The 19111-nt window shown below is 40.8% G+C and overlaps 1 protein-coding gene across 4 annotated transcripts in view; it reads right to left on the reverse strand.

Moving 5' to 3' along the window:
• HECW1 (HECT, C2 and WW domain containing E3 ubiquitin protein ligase 1) overlaps window positions 1-19111 on the reverse strand; it is a 337168-nt gene that overhangs the window by 151453 nt on the left and 166604 nt on the right. For all 4 annotated transcript variants that reach the window (XM_043540543.1, XM_037890003.2, XM_043540541.1 and 1 more), the window contains one exon: window positions 16293-16387. In XM_043540543.1, coding sequence (XP_043396478.1) covers window positions 16293-16387 — 95 coding nt within the window. The remainder of the gene's footprint in view (window positions 1-16292; window positions 16388-19111) is intronic.

Raw genomic sequence — 19111 nt, forward strand, 5'->3', positions numbered from 1 at the left:
AACCAGATGGATAAGAGACTGTCTGTCCCATTTCAAGAAGCCCATGGAGGTTCCTTTTAAAGAAGCAGCTATGCTTCCTATTTGTTGGCTTTACCTATCAGTATCAACTGTTTTCGTACCAAAGCTTCTAAACCCTGAGCACTGCTTTCCAATCCTGAGAGTGCTGCCTACCGCAGCCCATCTCGACTGGATAATTCCACAGTGAAATGGGTATTGGGAAAGAGTCTTCATAATGCCAAATGCCATCCAAAGGAACTTGATAAAAACAGAAGGGGGCAAATTCATCTTTGGTTGTGACTACAGTGGGTGTTATACAAAGGATGAATTTGGCCCAAGGACTCCAAACAGAGACCTTTTCACAGTGTCCCAATCTCCTCTAGCAAGTCAGTTTTCTGAAGTAACCTAGGTATCACTGAACCCCTCAGGAAGCATTTGACATGCTGGATATCAGAAGCAAGAGCGCTTTGAATGAAGAGTCATTAAGTGCGACAGTGGGAAAAAGAAATGTCAGATATAGGCATGAGTCCTGTCTTTGCTGACAAAACATTAGCTGCAGAGTGCTTGATGATTTGCTTCTTGTATATGTTATTAACTAAATTACAACTTATCAGCTATGTGAATGTTTTTAATTGTATGTATCAGTTTCAATGTAAAGGCATGTTTCAAACCTTTTAGGGAAACCTGTGAAACTGAATTAGAGGAACACAGCATAGTGCCCTAGGGAATACACTTGCATCCTACATTATAGGCACCATCCACCCAGCCCCTCACAGCATTGTCAAAACCGTTTCTTAATCAACAGGCGAGGCACTAAAGAGCAACGTGATTCCTTCCTTCCTCTCCCAAGAGCTAAGTCTGCCTGGGCAGTGCGGCCAGCCTGTGGAGTGAGAGACAAAGAATGGCTATTGAATCTGGGGGTGAAATTAAAGCCAAAAGGAGTTTTGCCATTGACGTCAACATGGTTTTAACCTCTTCCATGCTGTAGTGTAGAGCACTAAGCAGCAGTCACTGGGAAACCCAAGCTGTCCTACAAATACCTATAAATTAATGGTACATGGGTCACAATAACAGGAAATTTCTGTTATGAGAGCAGAGTTTGGTAGCTTTCCCCAACCCTCTTGCTTTTTTCATTCCTCAGCCCCAGTGGAACAATCAGGCATCAGGAGAGAGAAGCCCTAAAAGCCAGAGCATTGTCTGTAGCAGCAGCTCCAGAAGGCCTCCTGGCTTTCCAAGCACTACAGAGGGAAGACTCATGCCCAGGAAGAAGAGAACTGAAGAAGGGGAAGGGAGAAGAGGACTGGAAAGGGGAAGAAGAGAGAAAGGAAAAAAAGAAAGGAGTGGAAGAGAAAAGACAGGAATGTGTGGGAGAAGAGTAGAGAAAGGGAACAGGATAGGGGAAGTTGGGGGCTGTGCCATGAGAATATGATTCTCTTCCAACATTTTGAATTTTCCCATCTATAGGAATATGTGAAGAAATTCCTCTCACTTCTGATGTCCCAGTTCTCAAAAAATCCTGGTCCACTTTAGTGAATAAAACTTTGCTAGAACCATTTGCTAACAACAACATTTTAAAAACACAATTGTAGCTAGCATGGGTTATATCCCATTGTGGTCACAGCCACAGAGGGAAGCATGTCTGCAGCTGGTACTTAGGCAAGGGTTTTCTATGTGGTGTTGGCATCTGCAGCTTTTTTGGTACATAGGTGTAGCTGTTCTGAATAGTATGTTGTAGATTAGAGAGCTAAATTAGCACTACAGTGCTAAATGTTAGTAACACTCAAAATGTTTCACCTCTGGGATCCCACTGTCACAGTTCAGCTCAAGCCCACTGGACCCAATGCCATAAACTCACTGTAAATTGGTACCTGGCATGATTTAACCTGTTATGAGTTTTGTGACCTCAGGTCAATTTTTACAACTGCCCAAGGTAATTCAGAAAATTGAAACGAAGCTGGTGGACTCAGAAGAATGACATAGGTCCTGCTTGACATCATTTATATTTAGATACACCCCCTCTTGCATTGCAAGAGAGGTCTAAAAGGGGCCTAGTGTAAATGAGAATGAGGCCTATTGAATTAAAAGGAAGCAATGTGGAAAGGGCTGTGTTGCTTTCAATTGTATTTTACAAGACACAAATAATACTGGATCTTTAGCCTCCTCTTAAACTGGAGATTCCAAGCAAGGAGGAACCGTGGGCTTTTGATAGATTTAGAAATTCTTAGTTAAGAGCTGGGACAGATGGACAGATATTCAGTGAAAGGGGTAAAAAAAGTTTCTCCAAGAGATCCAAGAATTAAAAATGCACAAAGGATTCAAAGCTTCTATTATGCTCACATTGCTGACGTGTAACATGCTGACCTAAATTAATTCCCCACTTGAGTATCTTCTGCTCTTAATCTTTCAATCAGTAAGTAATGATTACTGGAAAATAGATTTAGAAAAATATTCAATATTATATAACTATATTCCATCACAAAAACTATGTTAAGTGAACATGAAGACTATACAGAGAAGCACTCAGAAGCCAAACAGATGGATGCCTATACATCCATTGCACCAGGAGCTGGGGCATATGCATTATGACACATTCTTTAATTACATGATCACATATTTCCCCCCCAAATATAACACATTATTTTGTCTATAATCTTAGCTTTGCAGGAAGCAAATATGAGCTGAAATGCAGCTACTGCATGGACACACCTTCAAAAAATCATTAAAAGGACTCTTACAAAATACAAAACTAAAAACTGCATTTTTGGCATATACATTTGGCAATTGCTGCCTGAATATTGAGAGTCAGAAAGTTATAAGTGACTGAAAACACGATGCAGCCAATCTAGCGTTCGTATACGTGACTTTTGAGTAGTGGGTTTCTGCAGTTATTGAGGGTGGATGGACTATTTTATACGCTTTCATTCTTCAGTGAATTACCCTTTGTCCTTCATATTCACCTACTTAGTTCTTCTTCCCCAACATTTTTTTCTCCACCCCAGGACTAGGACACAAAGTGTTTCTCAGGGAAGGAGGTAGAGAAAGAGGAAAAGAATGAAAGATGTTTCAGGAACAAAACAGTTTATGCTTTTCCCTTTTCACTCCTGAAAATCAGAGGTGAAATTCTGGCCCTATTGAAGCCAATGGCAAAACTCTCACAGATTCCAGTAGGGGCAGAATTTCACCCTAGGTGTTTTACTTTCCCAGCATATGGCCTGATCTCCAAACTGTAACAAGGAGTGAATTATCACGCAACTCCTGACTGGTGTGAGACCATTCTGGCAGCACCATTGCCAGAAACATTACACTTTAATTTATCTATGCAACATTTTTCAGGCTCTCTCAAATGTGATTTAAAAAAAAATGACGTGCAGCATTTAAGCTACACAAATCATACTTTGCTCTTGTATAGCAATGTCACTTTTGCCCCTTAAACTGGTTTCTCATCCATGGATGTTAGGGCTGTAGGCTTTCAGATGTATGGGAAATGCTTGACTGCAACCCACCTTAGAGAAGAGGACCGCTTAGTCAGCGCCCTTTGCATTGGGAATCCCAAATGAGGTAAGTTTCAAGATACTTTTCCTTCCCTACCTCCTCTAATATTTTTTTAAACTTGGATGGTTTCAATAAGTTCCCAAACAGTCTAAAACTACACAGGTTGTAGCAAAACAAGATTTATTTAGAATAGCCAGGCAAAATCAGATTAAAACAAAATAAATGGTATGCAAATCATATCTAGTCCTAAATTCTGCAAAAGCTCATGTAGGTTTTGAGTCAAAGCCCTCAGAAGTCAATAGGAAAACTTCCATTGACTTCAATCGGCTTTGGATTAGGCTTCTAGATCATTATAATTATTTAGATTGGAGCTAAGAAGCAAAAGAATATCTTTCTAGACAACGCATTCTCAGTCCCCTGAGCTTGTGGGTTTTTTCCCCTTCTGTTTCTCTGTGCAGCATGTCTGAGACCAAGTACTGAATCTCTAGATAGGTGTCATTCTCTGTACTGCTAACCTCAAGAATTTAAAAAAATCATGAGTCCAGCCCCCAAAATGATTAAATTGGTTTAAAAAGCATAGATGTTTCACAGAGCAGAGTTATTTAAAAATATTCTTATTTGTCTGGTGTTTGAGCCTTGGAGATTAATATTTTCAAGCTTTCCTCTACAACAGCAAAGGCTAGAAACTTACTTTTTAAAACAAAAATAAAAGCCAAGATTCTCATGTAATCACATTGCTCCAGGAGCTGGGCTCCAATTAATTCAAACATAAGAAGACTCATGAAAAAATCCCATGAGCTAGCAACCCTACTGCAGTGCTATAATTTTCAGATTTCTCTGATGTCTTATTCTCATACCAAACACATGCCACCAAAATGAATATCGGTGTTTCTACAGAAATGAAGTATTCCAGTCCATCTGTTTTGCCATGTTCATTGTAAGCTTGTACAAAGTCATTTAGGATTTTATTCACTGCTTTGAATAAACAACACTGGAGTTCATCTTTTTCTTGTACACCTTTTAAAATTTATTAAATTTCTTTTGAAGGCATGTCCACACAAATAGTTGTTTCTCAGATCCTATTTGCATCTCTCCCCACTGTGAGCTATCTATTCTTTATTCTAACCCAATGACCATGGTTTGGCATACTTATTGCCCTAGCTGGACATGTAGGTCTGAAATTTTAACAGGCAGGGCTAAATCTTTTTTATAATTCCCTTATCGCTTTATTTCTATATGTAAGAGGAATTATTGTCAGATTAAAGACTGTCACAAGCACCGTTCATCTTAGAATTTCAAAGCACTTTACAAACATGAATTACCATAATTCTCATCATGGTGCTGTTAAATAGCAACACTACAGTAAAACTGGACAAGAAGTGAAGAAGAATGCTTTACTGAGTTGAAATTGCAGGGAAAGTGTGGGTCTGTAAACAGAACATAGTTATTTGAGCTAGGTTTTGGCCAGGACACCAGAATTAACATTTCTATTCTTGAGAAAAGTGTCATGGAGACTTTAATGACCACAGAACATTGGTTTTAGATCTTACTGAAAATGTGATACCTTCAGCAACACAGAGCCTCGAACCTCTACTGCTTTGGTTTGACTAAGGGAGATCACGTCTCAATCACTTGTTGACTCACAAACACCATTCCTTGCAGTGCCTTTTTTAATTGGAGGTCTCCCGTCCCAGTGGCGACTCTGCCTAACTTTACAGAGGGCCCACCTGTCACTGGTGGGTGGGGGAGGAACAGGAAAAGTGCCAGGGACAGAGCTCCTGCTCCCCCTCTGTGCCCCCCCAAGAAACATGCACCATTTTAAAGGGGTTAGCAATAAGAGGAGATTCAGGCCCTGACCACCCGTGGCCTAAAAGATGGTGCGGCCTGGATACTCTCTCTGCACTGTGCTCCTCAACATTCCCTAACCAGGGAAACTCCTAAATGTCATCATGATCAGGCCCTTGGCTAGCAAAATCTGACAGCACCACTGCAAACAGTGTGATTATTTCTTTAAAACCTACTGTTACCCAGCAGTTTGTAACAAGCAGCAACTACATTGCTACACTGATCTTACCTATTCTAAAGAGAATGTGTAATTTGGAATTCCTTGAGCAAAGGAGAATTGGCTAACATAATTTATTTTTATTTCCAAAAAACATCTTAGAAAAGAGACAAATAAGAAGGGACATGATACGAGTGTAAATTACTGAATGGTACAGAGAAGGGAAATTGGAAACTTCTGGTCTCCTTGTCTCATTACAGAAGAGCATAGCGACATTCAATTAAATTCAAAATTCAAAACTGATAAAAGAAAACACTTTTTTTTTTTTTTTTTTTACACAGTATATAATTAAAGTGTGGAACTCATTGCTACAGGAAGTCATTGAGGCCAAAAACTTAAGATTCAAAAAGGAACTTGCAACTTGTATGGACATAAAAATACTTTTTTGTACGGACATAAAAAGTTGTTATAATGAATGCCAACAAATATTTTGGAAGGGATATTAAACATTGTTCTTCAGGGCTTAAGCCAATCCCTAACTATTAGGTGAGGCCAATTTGTGGGGGCAGGTTATCCCGCAACAGCCCACTGCCACTACCTACTGCAGAGTTCTTGCACCTTTTTCTGAACCATCTGGTTCTGGACACTGTCAGTAACAGGAAACTAGACTAGATGGACCTTAAGTCTGATTCAGTCTGGCAATTCCTATATTTCTGTTTTTTCATTTAAACTAGTTGAATTGTTTTAATGAACAAGATCAACCAAGTGTAAATGATGCTGTGATTAAGTGACAGTCAAACAAGAAAAAATGGCTAGGACACAACACACTCTTCATCATTCCGCTCACAGGCTTCTAGCATATCCAAGGACAGTTAAATCAATGTATACAAGGATTGATATGCAGTCACACTAACTGATAAAATAAGGGGAATGTAGCAGAAACTACGCTTTTCGTAAAGCAATGTTAAATGAAATCCATTCACCGCTTATGATCTGACAAATTTGAGAAGGCAGGTCTTCCTTCCTTCACCTCCATTAGAGGGTCAAATATCAGCCCTCAGTTACAATGTATAATCTCAAAGATGTTCCTGCTTTGCACTGGTGTCACCACAGGCAGAATTCCACCCATGGATCTAACATGCAAGAATGTGCTGGGCCAGATTCTGATCTGTAAGACTGGTGTAATTTAGGAGTAACTCCATGGAAGTCAAGGGATTTATGCCTTATTTACAGTCGTGTAATGCAGATTAGAATCCGGTTCACAGTACATACTGATGCAAAGATGATTACACTAGTGCAGTGTGTTGTGCAGTCACATATCATAATATAATTTGCTAAACTACAGCAGGCAATAATATGAAGCGCAGACTATTAGTGTGACTGTTATGTCACCATGACAGAAGACATTTGGAAAACAGTGGCTGAGAAATATTATACACGAGTGCAACCCATTAACAAATAAATGGTTTGTGTAATGAACTCCTTGGTGCCACTGGCGAAACCATTCCACTTTCTCCCTCACATTTTTGTTCTTCTATTTGTTTATTTCAACTCAGTGCTGCATTATGACACCGCCAACTAAATCACTTTAAAATCACTGCCATGTTGAACTAAATATAGTTCTAGATCCTCAGCAGGTGTAAACTGGATTGACTCAATTAATTTCACCTGAAGATCCGGCCCCCGCAGTGTTTACGTACCCAGTATTCTTATTGAGCAAAATCTGAGGGCACATGGAGAGCCCTTATTACAATGAAGGGGAGCTCTGAAATGGTGCGACTGATCTTTAGGCCAATCAGGACAGCGGGGTTGGTGGGATAGAGCGGTTGTTCAATAGTTTTGCTATCAGCTCCTGCAGATGCTCATTCCTGGGAGCTGTGCGAACGGTCTGAGGCTAAAATGTGATCCAAAACCTGTCTTTTGTGTGACCTGCTCAGCTGCACTTGCCTGACCTGAACAGCTGCAAGTTAAGTCTCACATAAGATGAATTGGTTGGATAAGTTAATGTTTGCAGAATTATTTGATCTAATAATTTAGCACAGAGAAGCTTTCCTATTTGATTTCCTTACTTATTCATTCATTCTTTTGCAATTATCTCCATGGCAGGGGATGAGGTACTAAATACACCTCTGTGAAAAGGGATGTTGGAACAATTTGTTTAGTGAGGGTGCTGAGAGCCATTGAACCAAATTGTAAACCCTGTATATGATGGAAACCACTTCAAGCCAGTGGGTGCTGCAGCACCCCTCGCTCCAGCACCTATGCCTGTGAAGGGGAATACTTGTCAGCAGTGCCATTTAATGGTCAGGCCAGGGTGTGGAAGGTTGTCTTCCTCTTGGGTGTTCCCCTGTTTCAGAATAGACCCAGTGTGAGGTCTGTCCTTTTAGTGACTCAGCCATTTGGCCTGGTTACACGTTGAAGCGCACTCCTTTCGGGATACAAAAAAAAAGAGTCTAATGATGTGGAAACCCTCAGAAGTAAGCAAGGATCACTTCAGGGATCTTCCCTTGGATCAGGGTGTTGGGGTCTGGACCCTTACACTTTCCGGATCTTCCCTAACAAGGGTCCCCACAAGGGACAGCCTTCTGCCATTGTCCCCTCTTTAGAGGTTTGGTAAGGGAGCCCCGGCCCACCCTGTTCACCAGGCTCTGATCCAGTGCCCAGAGGTAAGCAAGCTAAGATCAGTCCTTGGGGTGTTATGCAGGTGCCTCCCTGGATCACTTCCTACCAATGTTCCCTCTTGCAGCAGGATAAAATAAAGAACTAAACACAAACTTAAAGTTTCTGACCTTCGAAAGCAGTGGCAGATTAGCCACTGGGACAAGGTCCATGGCCAGGGGCCCTGGCCAATTGTGGGGCCCCACCCGCCAGGCGCTCCTGCAAGCCCCTGTACCCTGACTTTCACTCCCCAGCAGGAGTGCTGGACGGGGGGTGCGGGGAAGCCCCGGCACCCCAATCCCATTTCCCCAGCAGGAACGCCAGGAAGGGGGCAGGGGACTGCAGGTGGAAGGGGTAGTGAGGGGCCCCCACTTGCTCTGTTCAACAGCTCAGGGCACAAAATTGTTCCCCTCCACTGTCTGATACTGTCTGAGCTGCTCTGTTTCCCTTTTTTAAAATCTGCATCCAGCTTGTGCAGGCTTTGCAGATGTGGCAGGGCAGGGACACCCAGGCCCTTAACCCCTTCTTCTCCAGTGTGGGGTTTGTAGTCCTCATCACAAAAACAGATTATGAAGTTTTCAGGTGCTTAAGCACAATCAAGTGGAACCTGTGTTAGAACAACAATTCTAAGAGATTGGTGGAAGTCTTCCATTTCCCGAGCTTCCATTTCAAATTAATTATGTTCCACTGATTTTTAGTACACTAAATACTCTATGCATACCAACTGTCCTATTTTCTTGGGCATAAGGCTTTTCTTTACTGCATGTAGCTGGTACTTAGCCAGAGACACATCTGATGTGTCACGCTAATTCTTTTGTTCCCTGATATATTACCCAGAATCCATCCCAGGACCCAAAAAGGCATTGGCATTCAGCGCATCATCTGCATTAATAAAGTTGCCTCTTGACACAAATGCTCTGTGCCAATTGTTTCAGAGCGATCTAATCAGTCTTCCTCAGGGCACCACTGAAAATAAATCACGATAGAGAAATAATGTGTCATGCCATCCTGAGGAAACAGACAGACTGTTTAACTAAAGGTGCCTAAGTACTACACACATACAATACTTCCCAGATATGCAGTCTTCAAAAGAGACACACAAAATACTCAAGTGGTTTAGTGTGTTAGGAGTACAGGATGGTATTTAGCGTTTACCTAAAGTAAAATACATCAAAAATCTAAAACCACAGCCAAAGCCAATTCAGACTAGATTTATTTCCTGTACGTGGTTTGAAGTTTGATTAAGGGTTGTAGAATGCTTTGAGTTCCTCAGATGTCATGTGATATAAACACAAATTGTTACTGGGCCCAAATGTAGATGGTAAGACATCTAAATCTATATTTAGGAGCTTGATTACCCTTTCTTAGCACCTAACCTTAGGTACTCAAGTTTGAAATTTGTGACTTTTTTTTCTATAAAAGTCATACAGGCAGATCAGGAAGTTACTCAGTGTAGCAAAATATTTGGTGACTTTTTAGTTTGCAAATCAGAGGCATATTGCACTTAGTTCAGAACAATAAAAAACCACAGAGACAGCTCTATGTCTACATTTTCCTAAACTGTCACTAAGGAAACTACTGCTGGTGCAGAAAGAGGGTACTTTTTGTATTTCCATTCCATCAGTTCAAGATAGCTCTGTATTAAAACATACGTACATGCTTCTTTTAAGTGGTATGACTGTATGATAACACAATGTGACAGTGGCTGGCGTTTCGGCCACATGGAATTGAACTGGCCAAAAAGAAAATAAGATCAATCAGAACTGGGTATACCTGTCATTTTATCTGTCGATGCATTTTAAATTTACTGTATATCAGTGCTACGCACAGCTAGATACAATGCTACATTAGTAAGTGATCTCACTAACTAATTTTCTTCTTTTTTGAAAGATTCTATCAATTTGAGAGATATTCCTTATGCTTTCCATAGAAGTCAATTGGTATTTAGGTGCTTTGCTGAATCAGGACCAAAATACTGCTGGAACTGGTAATATCTGTGAAAACAAACAAAAAGGACAAACACCATAGAAACTAGTTTTCTTAACCTTTAAGCAAAATCTCTTCTCGCATTTAAAATATGGGAAATGCACAGAAAAGGAAACAAGGTTATTATTAATAATGCAGTGACTATAGTTACATTGCAGTTACACTCTGGTTATGCCATTTGATTCCACCAATCCATATAAATGGAAGGTACACAATCTGATAGAGTGATTATGGTGTCAATACACTGTTCTTTATGTATCTGCATTCTAAAACGTTCATCTATTACCAAGATGGTAATAATAAGTAATAAGGACATGGAGTTAACCTTCAGGTTATAGGAATCAGTGGTAACTAGAATATAGAAAAGCATAACTACAAAGTGTAATTACATTACACCAATGGCTCAACTGCAAAACCATTATGGGACTACTCATGTGACTGAGTAAGTGTTCCCTAACTTAAGTAGTAAGTGTTGCCTAGTCAAGTCCTACTGTACTTTCTTTTACTTCAGATCAGTTTACTATGAAGTTATTTTACACCTTCTTAATTCCAGACATCATACACCATTTTTGAGATGCCTGCCTGTATTCTTCTTTGTGCACTTTCAGAAAACCTTTGACACAGAGACTTAAAAATAAAACAAAACAAAAAACCCTCTAAAGTAATTCTACAATCAGTTTAGTAACTACTTTAACTCCAGAGGCACGCATTTTTATGTTGTACCATTTTATGGTGTTACAATGCAGTAGAGGCAAACTGTAAACACACGAGGCAGCTGAGGTCTATAAAAGCATTGCAACTATTGTTAAAGAAAGACAATATCAAAGGAAAACAAAAAGGCATGACTACTTCAACACACCAGACTGCGGCTTTAAGATCATGGGAACTTCTTCCACTCAGTTTTCCAGGCCTTAGAAAAAAGGAAATTCAGCCCCTTTCTTAAGAACTAATTGTCTTACCTTTAAACTTCTCAATGTGGGAGCTCACCCTCTCATAGAAACTATTCACAGCATATTTTTCTGCCTGCTGGCCTTTTAAATTTTGGACTGACAAGCTGCTGCATCCCTATGGGTGCCATTTTGTATCTGACTGCTGCAACCACTTACCCTTCCAGCCAACTAATCATTTTTAGCTCCAATTATTTTTTTCCTTTAATTTCCCTTTTCTTTTCTAATACCTGAGTAAATTACACCAGCCTCTTTGCCCTTTCTGCCTATTAGTGCACCTGCAAAGGGAACAGGCTGGATGTAAGGGGTACTCTGATACCACTTGCCTTGCAAGTCAAACTGGCAGCAGCAGGAAGAACTCTGGCTATACTTTTTAAATATATAGAAAAGGGCTCCTCTTGTCAAGTTCTCTCATATCCCTTGTGGCTTAAGTAGGCACAATGCCTCAGGCATAGCTGCTCTGGCAGCACTTCTCTTTCCCAGGATGACGGAACCTTGTAAGAGGCATAATTTGGCCTTGTATTTATAAAATATGTTAAAAAATATGCTTGACTTGCATTCTTGTGTGTGCTTAATTGTAATGGCCTGATAATGTATTTTACACAAGCCTTTTTACATAACCTTAACTGTTGAGCTGTGTCAGAACGATAAGAAAGTTAATCTCCTTTTCTTGCCTCCATATCCCATGCTTCCACACCTATTGCTCTGAAAGATGCTGTATTATCAATTACTATTATTACAGCTGTCCTGTGAAATATGTACTGGTGATTTACTACTGCTATGGTTAATATGAAAAAGTAGGGAGGCAGCATGATCTATCATTCTGGGCTGGAACTCAGAAGACTTGGGTTCTAGTTCTGGCCTGCTGCTGACCTTGGACAAGTCATAGAAATGTAAGGCTGGAAGGGACCTCAAAAGGTCATCTAGTCCAATCCCGTGCACTGAGACGGGACCTAGTAAACCTAGACCATCCCTGACCGGTGTTTGTCTAACTTGTTTTTAAAAGCTTCCAATGATGGGGATGCCACAACCTCCCTTCAAAGCCTGTTCCAGAGATTAACTCCCCTTAGAGTTAAAAAGATTTTCCTAATATCTAACCTCAATCTCCCTTGCTGCAGATTAAGGCCATTACTTGTCCTACCTTCAGTGGACAAGAACAACTGACCACCATCCTCTTTATCACATCCCTTAACATATTGGAAGACTGTTATCAGGTAGCCCCCGAGTCATCTTTTCTCAAGACTAAACATGCCCTGTTTTTTCAACCTTTCTTCAAAAGTCAACTCTTCTAAACTTTTTCTCATTTTTGTTGCTCTCCTCTGGACTCTTTCCAATTTGCCCACATCCTTCCTAAATTCTGGTGCCCAGAATTGGACATAGTACTCCAGCTGGGGCTGCACCAGTGCTGAGTAGAGCAGGACAATTACCTCATGTGTCTTCATACAACACTCCTGTTAATACACCACAGAATCATATTAGCCTTTTTTGTAGCTTCTTCATATTGACGACTCATATTCAATTTGTGATCCGTTATAACCCCCAGATCCTTTTCAGCAGTACTACCACCTAGCCAGTTATTCCCCACTTTGTAGTTGTGCATTTGATTTTTTCTTCCTAAATGAAGTACCTCACACTTGTCTTTATTGAGTTTCATCTTGTTCAATTCAGTCCAATTTTCCAATTTGGCACGGTCATTTTGAATTTTAAACCTGTGTTCCAAAGTCACTTCCCTTTCTCTTTGCCTCAGTTTCCACATCTGTAAAATGATACTGGTTGTCCTTTGTAAAGTACTTTGAAAAGGACTGTAGAAGAGGTAAGTATTATTAATTATTTTTATTATTCAGGGAACCCACATCTTATACAATAAGATATGAAGTAAGAAGAATGAAAAGCAAACCAGAGTGTTTAAATGGCGTATGAAACAAGGGAAAGAATGAGACACTTGTCCCTTCATATATGCAAACTCACTTTATCATAAAGACTTGGTTTAGAGCTTAGTCTTCCAAAGCACACAAAGAAATGAAACAGGACGGTTCATTATCTAGTGTTCATCAACAGCCCACACTCAGCATGACAGCAAATAATGCAAATATTTACAGCAAGAAATCCTCAGTAATGATCAGTCACCATCAAATGGCAGTTAACTTATCAAACGGTAATCCCTGCCGTGGGAAAGAGAGCTGAGGCAGCAATTCTGCACCAGCACAACGTTCAGAAGGTCTCTCCCAACAGTTAGCTCCAGTTTATATGGCTCTGCCCTGGTGCTAAGTGTGTTTGACTAATGCCATGAGGTGTCTATGCATAACTGTGGCACTAAAGCTCTAGAGGTTAGATCAACAGCATTTCTATATATCTAGTATGTACCTAATGAATTCTACCAGTTTAAGGGGGGGGGGAGGGGATTCATCCTGAGCTTATACATCCATACACCACTTTTTCTTTAATTGTGATGTATCCGATCTGTGTCTCCAGACTGTGAACTCTTAGGGCAAAGGATTTCCCTTTTTGTGCAGTATGCTGTTCATTGTGGCGCCTGTTTATTTTAATGCAAAAGGGGCTAGCCCCATAGTTAGGTTAAATCATTGTCACATTCTCAGCCTTTGCCGCTAGCCTGATGCAGCTTTCCTGCTGCTAGAAATAACTGCTCTTAAGTGACTTTTTTTTTTAAATAAAATGATTTAAATCACTGAGCAGAGCAAAAATTAACTGACAGAACAAATGTCCATTTTTCCAGTATGGTACCTGATGTAAAGACAAATGTACAGCCACAGCATTATCACTAAAAAATAGCAGCAGCAACAAACTGAATATTACAGATATCACCAAGTTGTTCTATTCTACTGAGTGTAACTCACACATACTATTATAATGAGCATGGCATAAATGTTTAGCTATACAGATCGAAGCTGAAACAGCTAACTGGGGTCTTTATGCTGCCCTAAATTCATGTGTAGAGCTTGCACTGTGTGTGAATTGGGCGAACGATATAGCTTTCGGATTCTAGATATTCCGATTCATCATGGTGATTCACAGGAGATACGCCCTGGGAGGACTTTTAATTGGCAAATGAACTGCAGGGCATTTGAATCAGCAGAGGAAAAATACAATAACTGGGCCTTAGAGTGTGAGGTGATAAGTTCAAAGGTAACAAAACATACACAGTATAAAAATATGAAAAGTCACCAAGTCTAAAGTACAGTCAATGGACATGTGAAGTAATGATGTCCAACTAGCATAGCAGTAGCTTCCTTTTTGGGGATCAGACATTTTTTTAAAACTTTTGGTTAAATACTCTGTCAGCAGCATTTGTATTGAATACCACAGGGACGGCTCTAAGACAATCTACTTGGGATAGTCAGCATGTGAGTATGCTAGTTGTAAATACTGTATCCAGAAGGAAACTTGTATCCAAATGCCTTTAGATGGTCATATACTCTTGTGTGATCTTCTTTTCAAGCTGTGCCAAATTTAAAAAGTCTACTAATCTAAAATAAGCAGCCTCCAATGACACACTAGGATCCTGCTGAGCTCCAGAGACTAAGGGTGAAATTGTGACTCCATTGAAATCAATGGCAAAACTCCCATTGACTTCAAAGAAGGCAGAATTTCACAGAACTCTATCTCTAGTATCTATTTTACCTATAAAGGTAGACAATCTTCTCCGCTGAAGGATTGTTTCTCACACTAGACTAGGGGTCTAGCCCTTACACTGCTGGTAAGATTCTTATTGACTTCAAAAGAGAATATTTCTTGAGCAGGGACTTCAGGAAAAGAAATCACAAGCAAAACAGAACATGAATACCAGTCTTAGACTGTGATCCTATTAGCTGTCCCATGGCGGCAGAAAGTCTGCATTCATGCTACAGTAGGAGAATTGGGGCCTTCACTTGTATTGTGGCCTGATTTATTGGCTGCTTTGTGACATTGGAACAGCACAAAGCAACTGGATCAGACTGGTGAATCTGGTCTGCTGAATTTAATTCATTGGTCAAGCTGAAGGGCCCTGCCCATCGGTCTTTGCTTGTATAGGTAGTCTGGTGGGCTTCAATCAGACTACATAGGAGACTAGTCAGTCACAATCCTCACTTGGCCACGCAGGGCCCTCTTGCTCAAATTGTGACTCCAGCATGGCATGGACAGTAGGAGCTACTCCCCTAATAGTCCTCATTGTAACTTCTTTCACAACTCTGAGAAACCTATTAGTTTAAAATTAAAAAACAAACAAAACAAAAAAACCCCAACCCTTTCCAGACTGAATGAGCTTTCTGGTCTGTTAACTTGCACTAGAAAGGTGTATGTGTGTTTTCAGTTCAAACAGCTGGTTTCTTTGAGTTTCCAGCTTCAGCTGCAGCTACAGCCAATTCAAAGGCATAGAAGACACAGGGGATGGGGTTAAAGTTTGAGCTGACAGTGGTGGTTTCAGCAGTGACTGGAGATATGAGGTTCATAGGTAATGGGGAATCTACACATTACATTTTTCTCATGCTTTTTTCTCTTTATTTGGGTGCATCAATATGGTAAGTCTGTTGAGGTTAATATCCAACTTGTTTTCTCCTACTTAGTATTAAGCTATTCTATTCCATTATTATGCTTTGAACATATTATGCGTTATTGTGTCACATACCCTACAACAAACAGATAAGAATGTAAGACCTGATGATGTGTTACAACTTGTTGGTCTTTTTGACTCAAAGCCTGCAAAGGATCCTGGGATATGAACACAAATGATTCTGGGGCATAGGGTGATGGTAGAAAACTGAAGTAGATGTTTTTGTGACCGGGATGGGAAAAGTTTGACATCCCTCATCTAGAACACAGGGGGTAGCCTCTGGTATTTAAAAAGAGACAGAACATGTTTTTTGTTTTTTTTTTTTAAATCTATTACATTTGAAAGAAGAAACTTCATGATGTGTAAGGATGTGTGCTCTTTCTTTAAATCTGTAGCATAAAGTCAGTCAGGAGGGAAGTACTGCATTCTCTGACTGTTACTAACTCTTACAACCAGAGTGTTACATAGCTGACATTCCAGTTCCCCGGGGACTATCCCTCTATTGATTGATATCCCTTTAGTATATTCCAGAGAATTTAAGAGCAGAAAGTCATAATCAAAATTAACACAAAAACACAAAGGACAGGCAAGGAAAGCAATAAATTGCACAACAGTAGCTGGAAAGGATAATAGAGAAGCAGGAAAGGCTGGAGTAACTTACGGGAGCAGAACTGTTTTTCACTGTGACACTGGGGGTCGTAGCACGTAGTGCTCCACTCACTCCATGGTAATATTTGAAGCAGATCTTTGTTTCAGCTAAAATAGAAAATGATTTTACATTAGAAATGTTACCAGGAAGAAGTTTTATAATATATTACACTTGGGACGCATCATGTCCGCTCATCAAGGCTAATGGGCAGATGAACTGAAAACTGAAGCCATTTGTCTCCATCTGATGGTCAGGTTAGGATACTGCAGATAGCCTCAAACGCTGGTTTCCCATGTTGTCTTGCATGAGATATAGAAGTTATTTGGTCCCTATGTTATATGAGAAAGATTAATCATCAACCTCTTCTGAGCAGCAGTTACCAGTTCTGTAAAACTATGTCTAAAATCTGCAAAATGTGATCAGGATTTCCTCAGGCTAAAAACATAGGGATAAACCCCCCATGATTCAGGGGATAAGCCAACTATTAATTGGTGAGGTCAGGGAGAAACTTCACTTGTGGGCAGGTTATTCCATATTTGCACGTTATGAGATTTCTCTGAAGCTGGCTGGTTCTGGCCCTTGTCAGAGATATGTCACCGGATTAGACAGATGACTGGTCTGACCTGGTATAACAATTCTTATGTTAAAGCATTTTTTACAAACAAACAGTGCTAAGCCATATCTTTTCTTAGTCTACTTCTATTGATTTCAACGGGCTTTGGATCAGACTCTTAGGAGCTTTGCTAATACTGGCAGCATAGGCGCTGACTCCATGGGTGCTCCAGGGCTGGAGCATCCACGGAAAAAAACCAGTGGGTGCTGAGCACCCACCGGCAGCCCCCCCATCAGTGCCTCCCCCTCCCCGCAGTGTCTCCTGCCCACCAGTGGCCCCGCCGATCAGCACCTTCCCCTCCATCACAGTTCCTCTTGCACACCGCGGATCAGCTGTTCCGTGGTGCGCAGGAGGTGCTGGGGGGGAAAGGGAGAGGGCAGGGCATGCTCAGGGAAGGGGGTGGAACTGAGCAGGAAGAGGCAGAGTGGGTGGAGGTGGGGTGGGGCCTTGGGGAAAGGGTGGAGTAAGGGTGGGGCCTGGGGCAGGGCCATGAGGGAGCTCCTCCAGGCACATTAGAAAGTTGGCGCCTATGACTGGCAGGAACATTAGCAAGATGATAATCTTCTAGGGATTAGCAGTGTACTCTTTCCATTTTTGTTGTCTCTCAGCTGAATGTACAAATTAAAAGAAGCCCATCTCGACTACTGAATCAAGACATGGAAGAAAAGAAATCAGCTACTCTTTTAATGGTTGCTGTATGATCCATCACATGATCTATTACAAGAAAAAAATGGTACCTTCCAGTCATCCTGGAGCCCAAAGAATGGCTGAATTTTCTTGTCTTGCACTGGACCGCAGATAGATACCAATATGAACACCTTACAAATACGTTTTCACTGGACAATACTGTAGTTATCCGCTGCCCTTCAGCAACCCCATAATGTAGTGGAATGGGCTTTTCAGGATCGGTTTTTCTTAATATCTTTTTTCCAACAGTTACTTAACACAGTCCTTTCTACAACTGCAGTTGCAGCAGTTAGGTGCTCAGATACAATAGTAATGAGGACCATATAAGTACACAGTTTTTATCACACTGCAAGGTGCCAAAGTGGGAACAAAATAAACCTACTGCTTAAACCCTATCATACCTCATTTCTTCTCCGACTGTTTGGCCCAATCCGGCAAGCACTTACCACCAGGCATTGTGCTTACTTCCATGAACAGTACTTTTGAAATCAATAGCACAGCTCAGATTAGCAAGCACTGTGCTTGGTAGCAAGTATTTGCAGAATCAGGCCTTTAGATTGCAAACTCTTTGGGAAACAGACCTTTTTTCTATTTGTTCTGTACAACACCTTACACACTTCTGGGTCAGATTCTGCCATCTCTGTATACAGGACCCTCACTGAAGTTGTCAGGAGCTGTGTATGCTCTGAGTGCAGACTTTTTCATGCTTAGATTGCAGTGATTATAATAGAGATGACACCCACTTTCAAAGCATTACAGTTTCTCACCTGAACAAAGAGAAATTGTTCTACCATAAATGTGCATTCAAAGGCCCTAGAAACATCTCATGCCACAAACATCATTTAATTGTGTCACTGCTGTCTAGCACACAGGTACATGGGGCAAAATGGAATTCCAGTTCTGCACCAGACAGTTGATACCTTCTCATTTAACTGTCTTGCTGCCAGCAACGGCTGCCACCTGTGGGCCACTATGGAACCCAGAAATGCTCCTTTAAGATATGCTCCACAGATATGAGCACTATACACATAATGCCCATCTAAATAAATAATACCTAAATGACAATGTTTTAGTGCTACTGAGGCAGCAGCATATGCCAGTAGCCAAATGGTTAAAAGCAATACAGTTGTGACAAAAGACAGGACACACTAACAGTTGACACTCTGGCCACAGATCACTACACTGTGAGTTGTGGTTGCTCGGGGTCTCTGAAAATCAGGTCCTAAGTATTTTAAGCTGGGCACCAAAATAATCGAGACACCAAAAGCAGAAGACACTTTTGAAAATTTAGGCCTAACTAACTTGCCTGATCTACAGAAAGACTGTGGTGCAGCCAGAAAAATAAATTAGGAGTAAAATTTTCAAAAGCGCCTGAATTATTCAGGAGCCTAAAATATCCCATTTTCAAAATGGGACTTAGAGCATAAGTCTCATTGAAAAGTCAGTGGGATTTAGGTTCCTAAGTCACTTAAGATACATCTACACAGCAAGGAGGATCCCACGGCAGCGAGAGTTTGGGTCTACAGACTGT

The sequence above is a fragment of the Chelonia mydas genome, chromosome 2 (assembly GCF_015237465.2).
Source record: "Chelonia mydas isolate rCheMyd1 chromosome 2, rCheMyd1.pri.v2, whole genome shotgun sequence".
Classification (NCBI taxonomy): Eukaryota; Metazoa; Chordata; order Testudines; family Cheloniidae; genus Chelonia; species Chelonia mydas.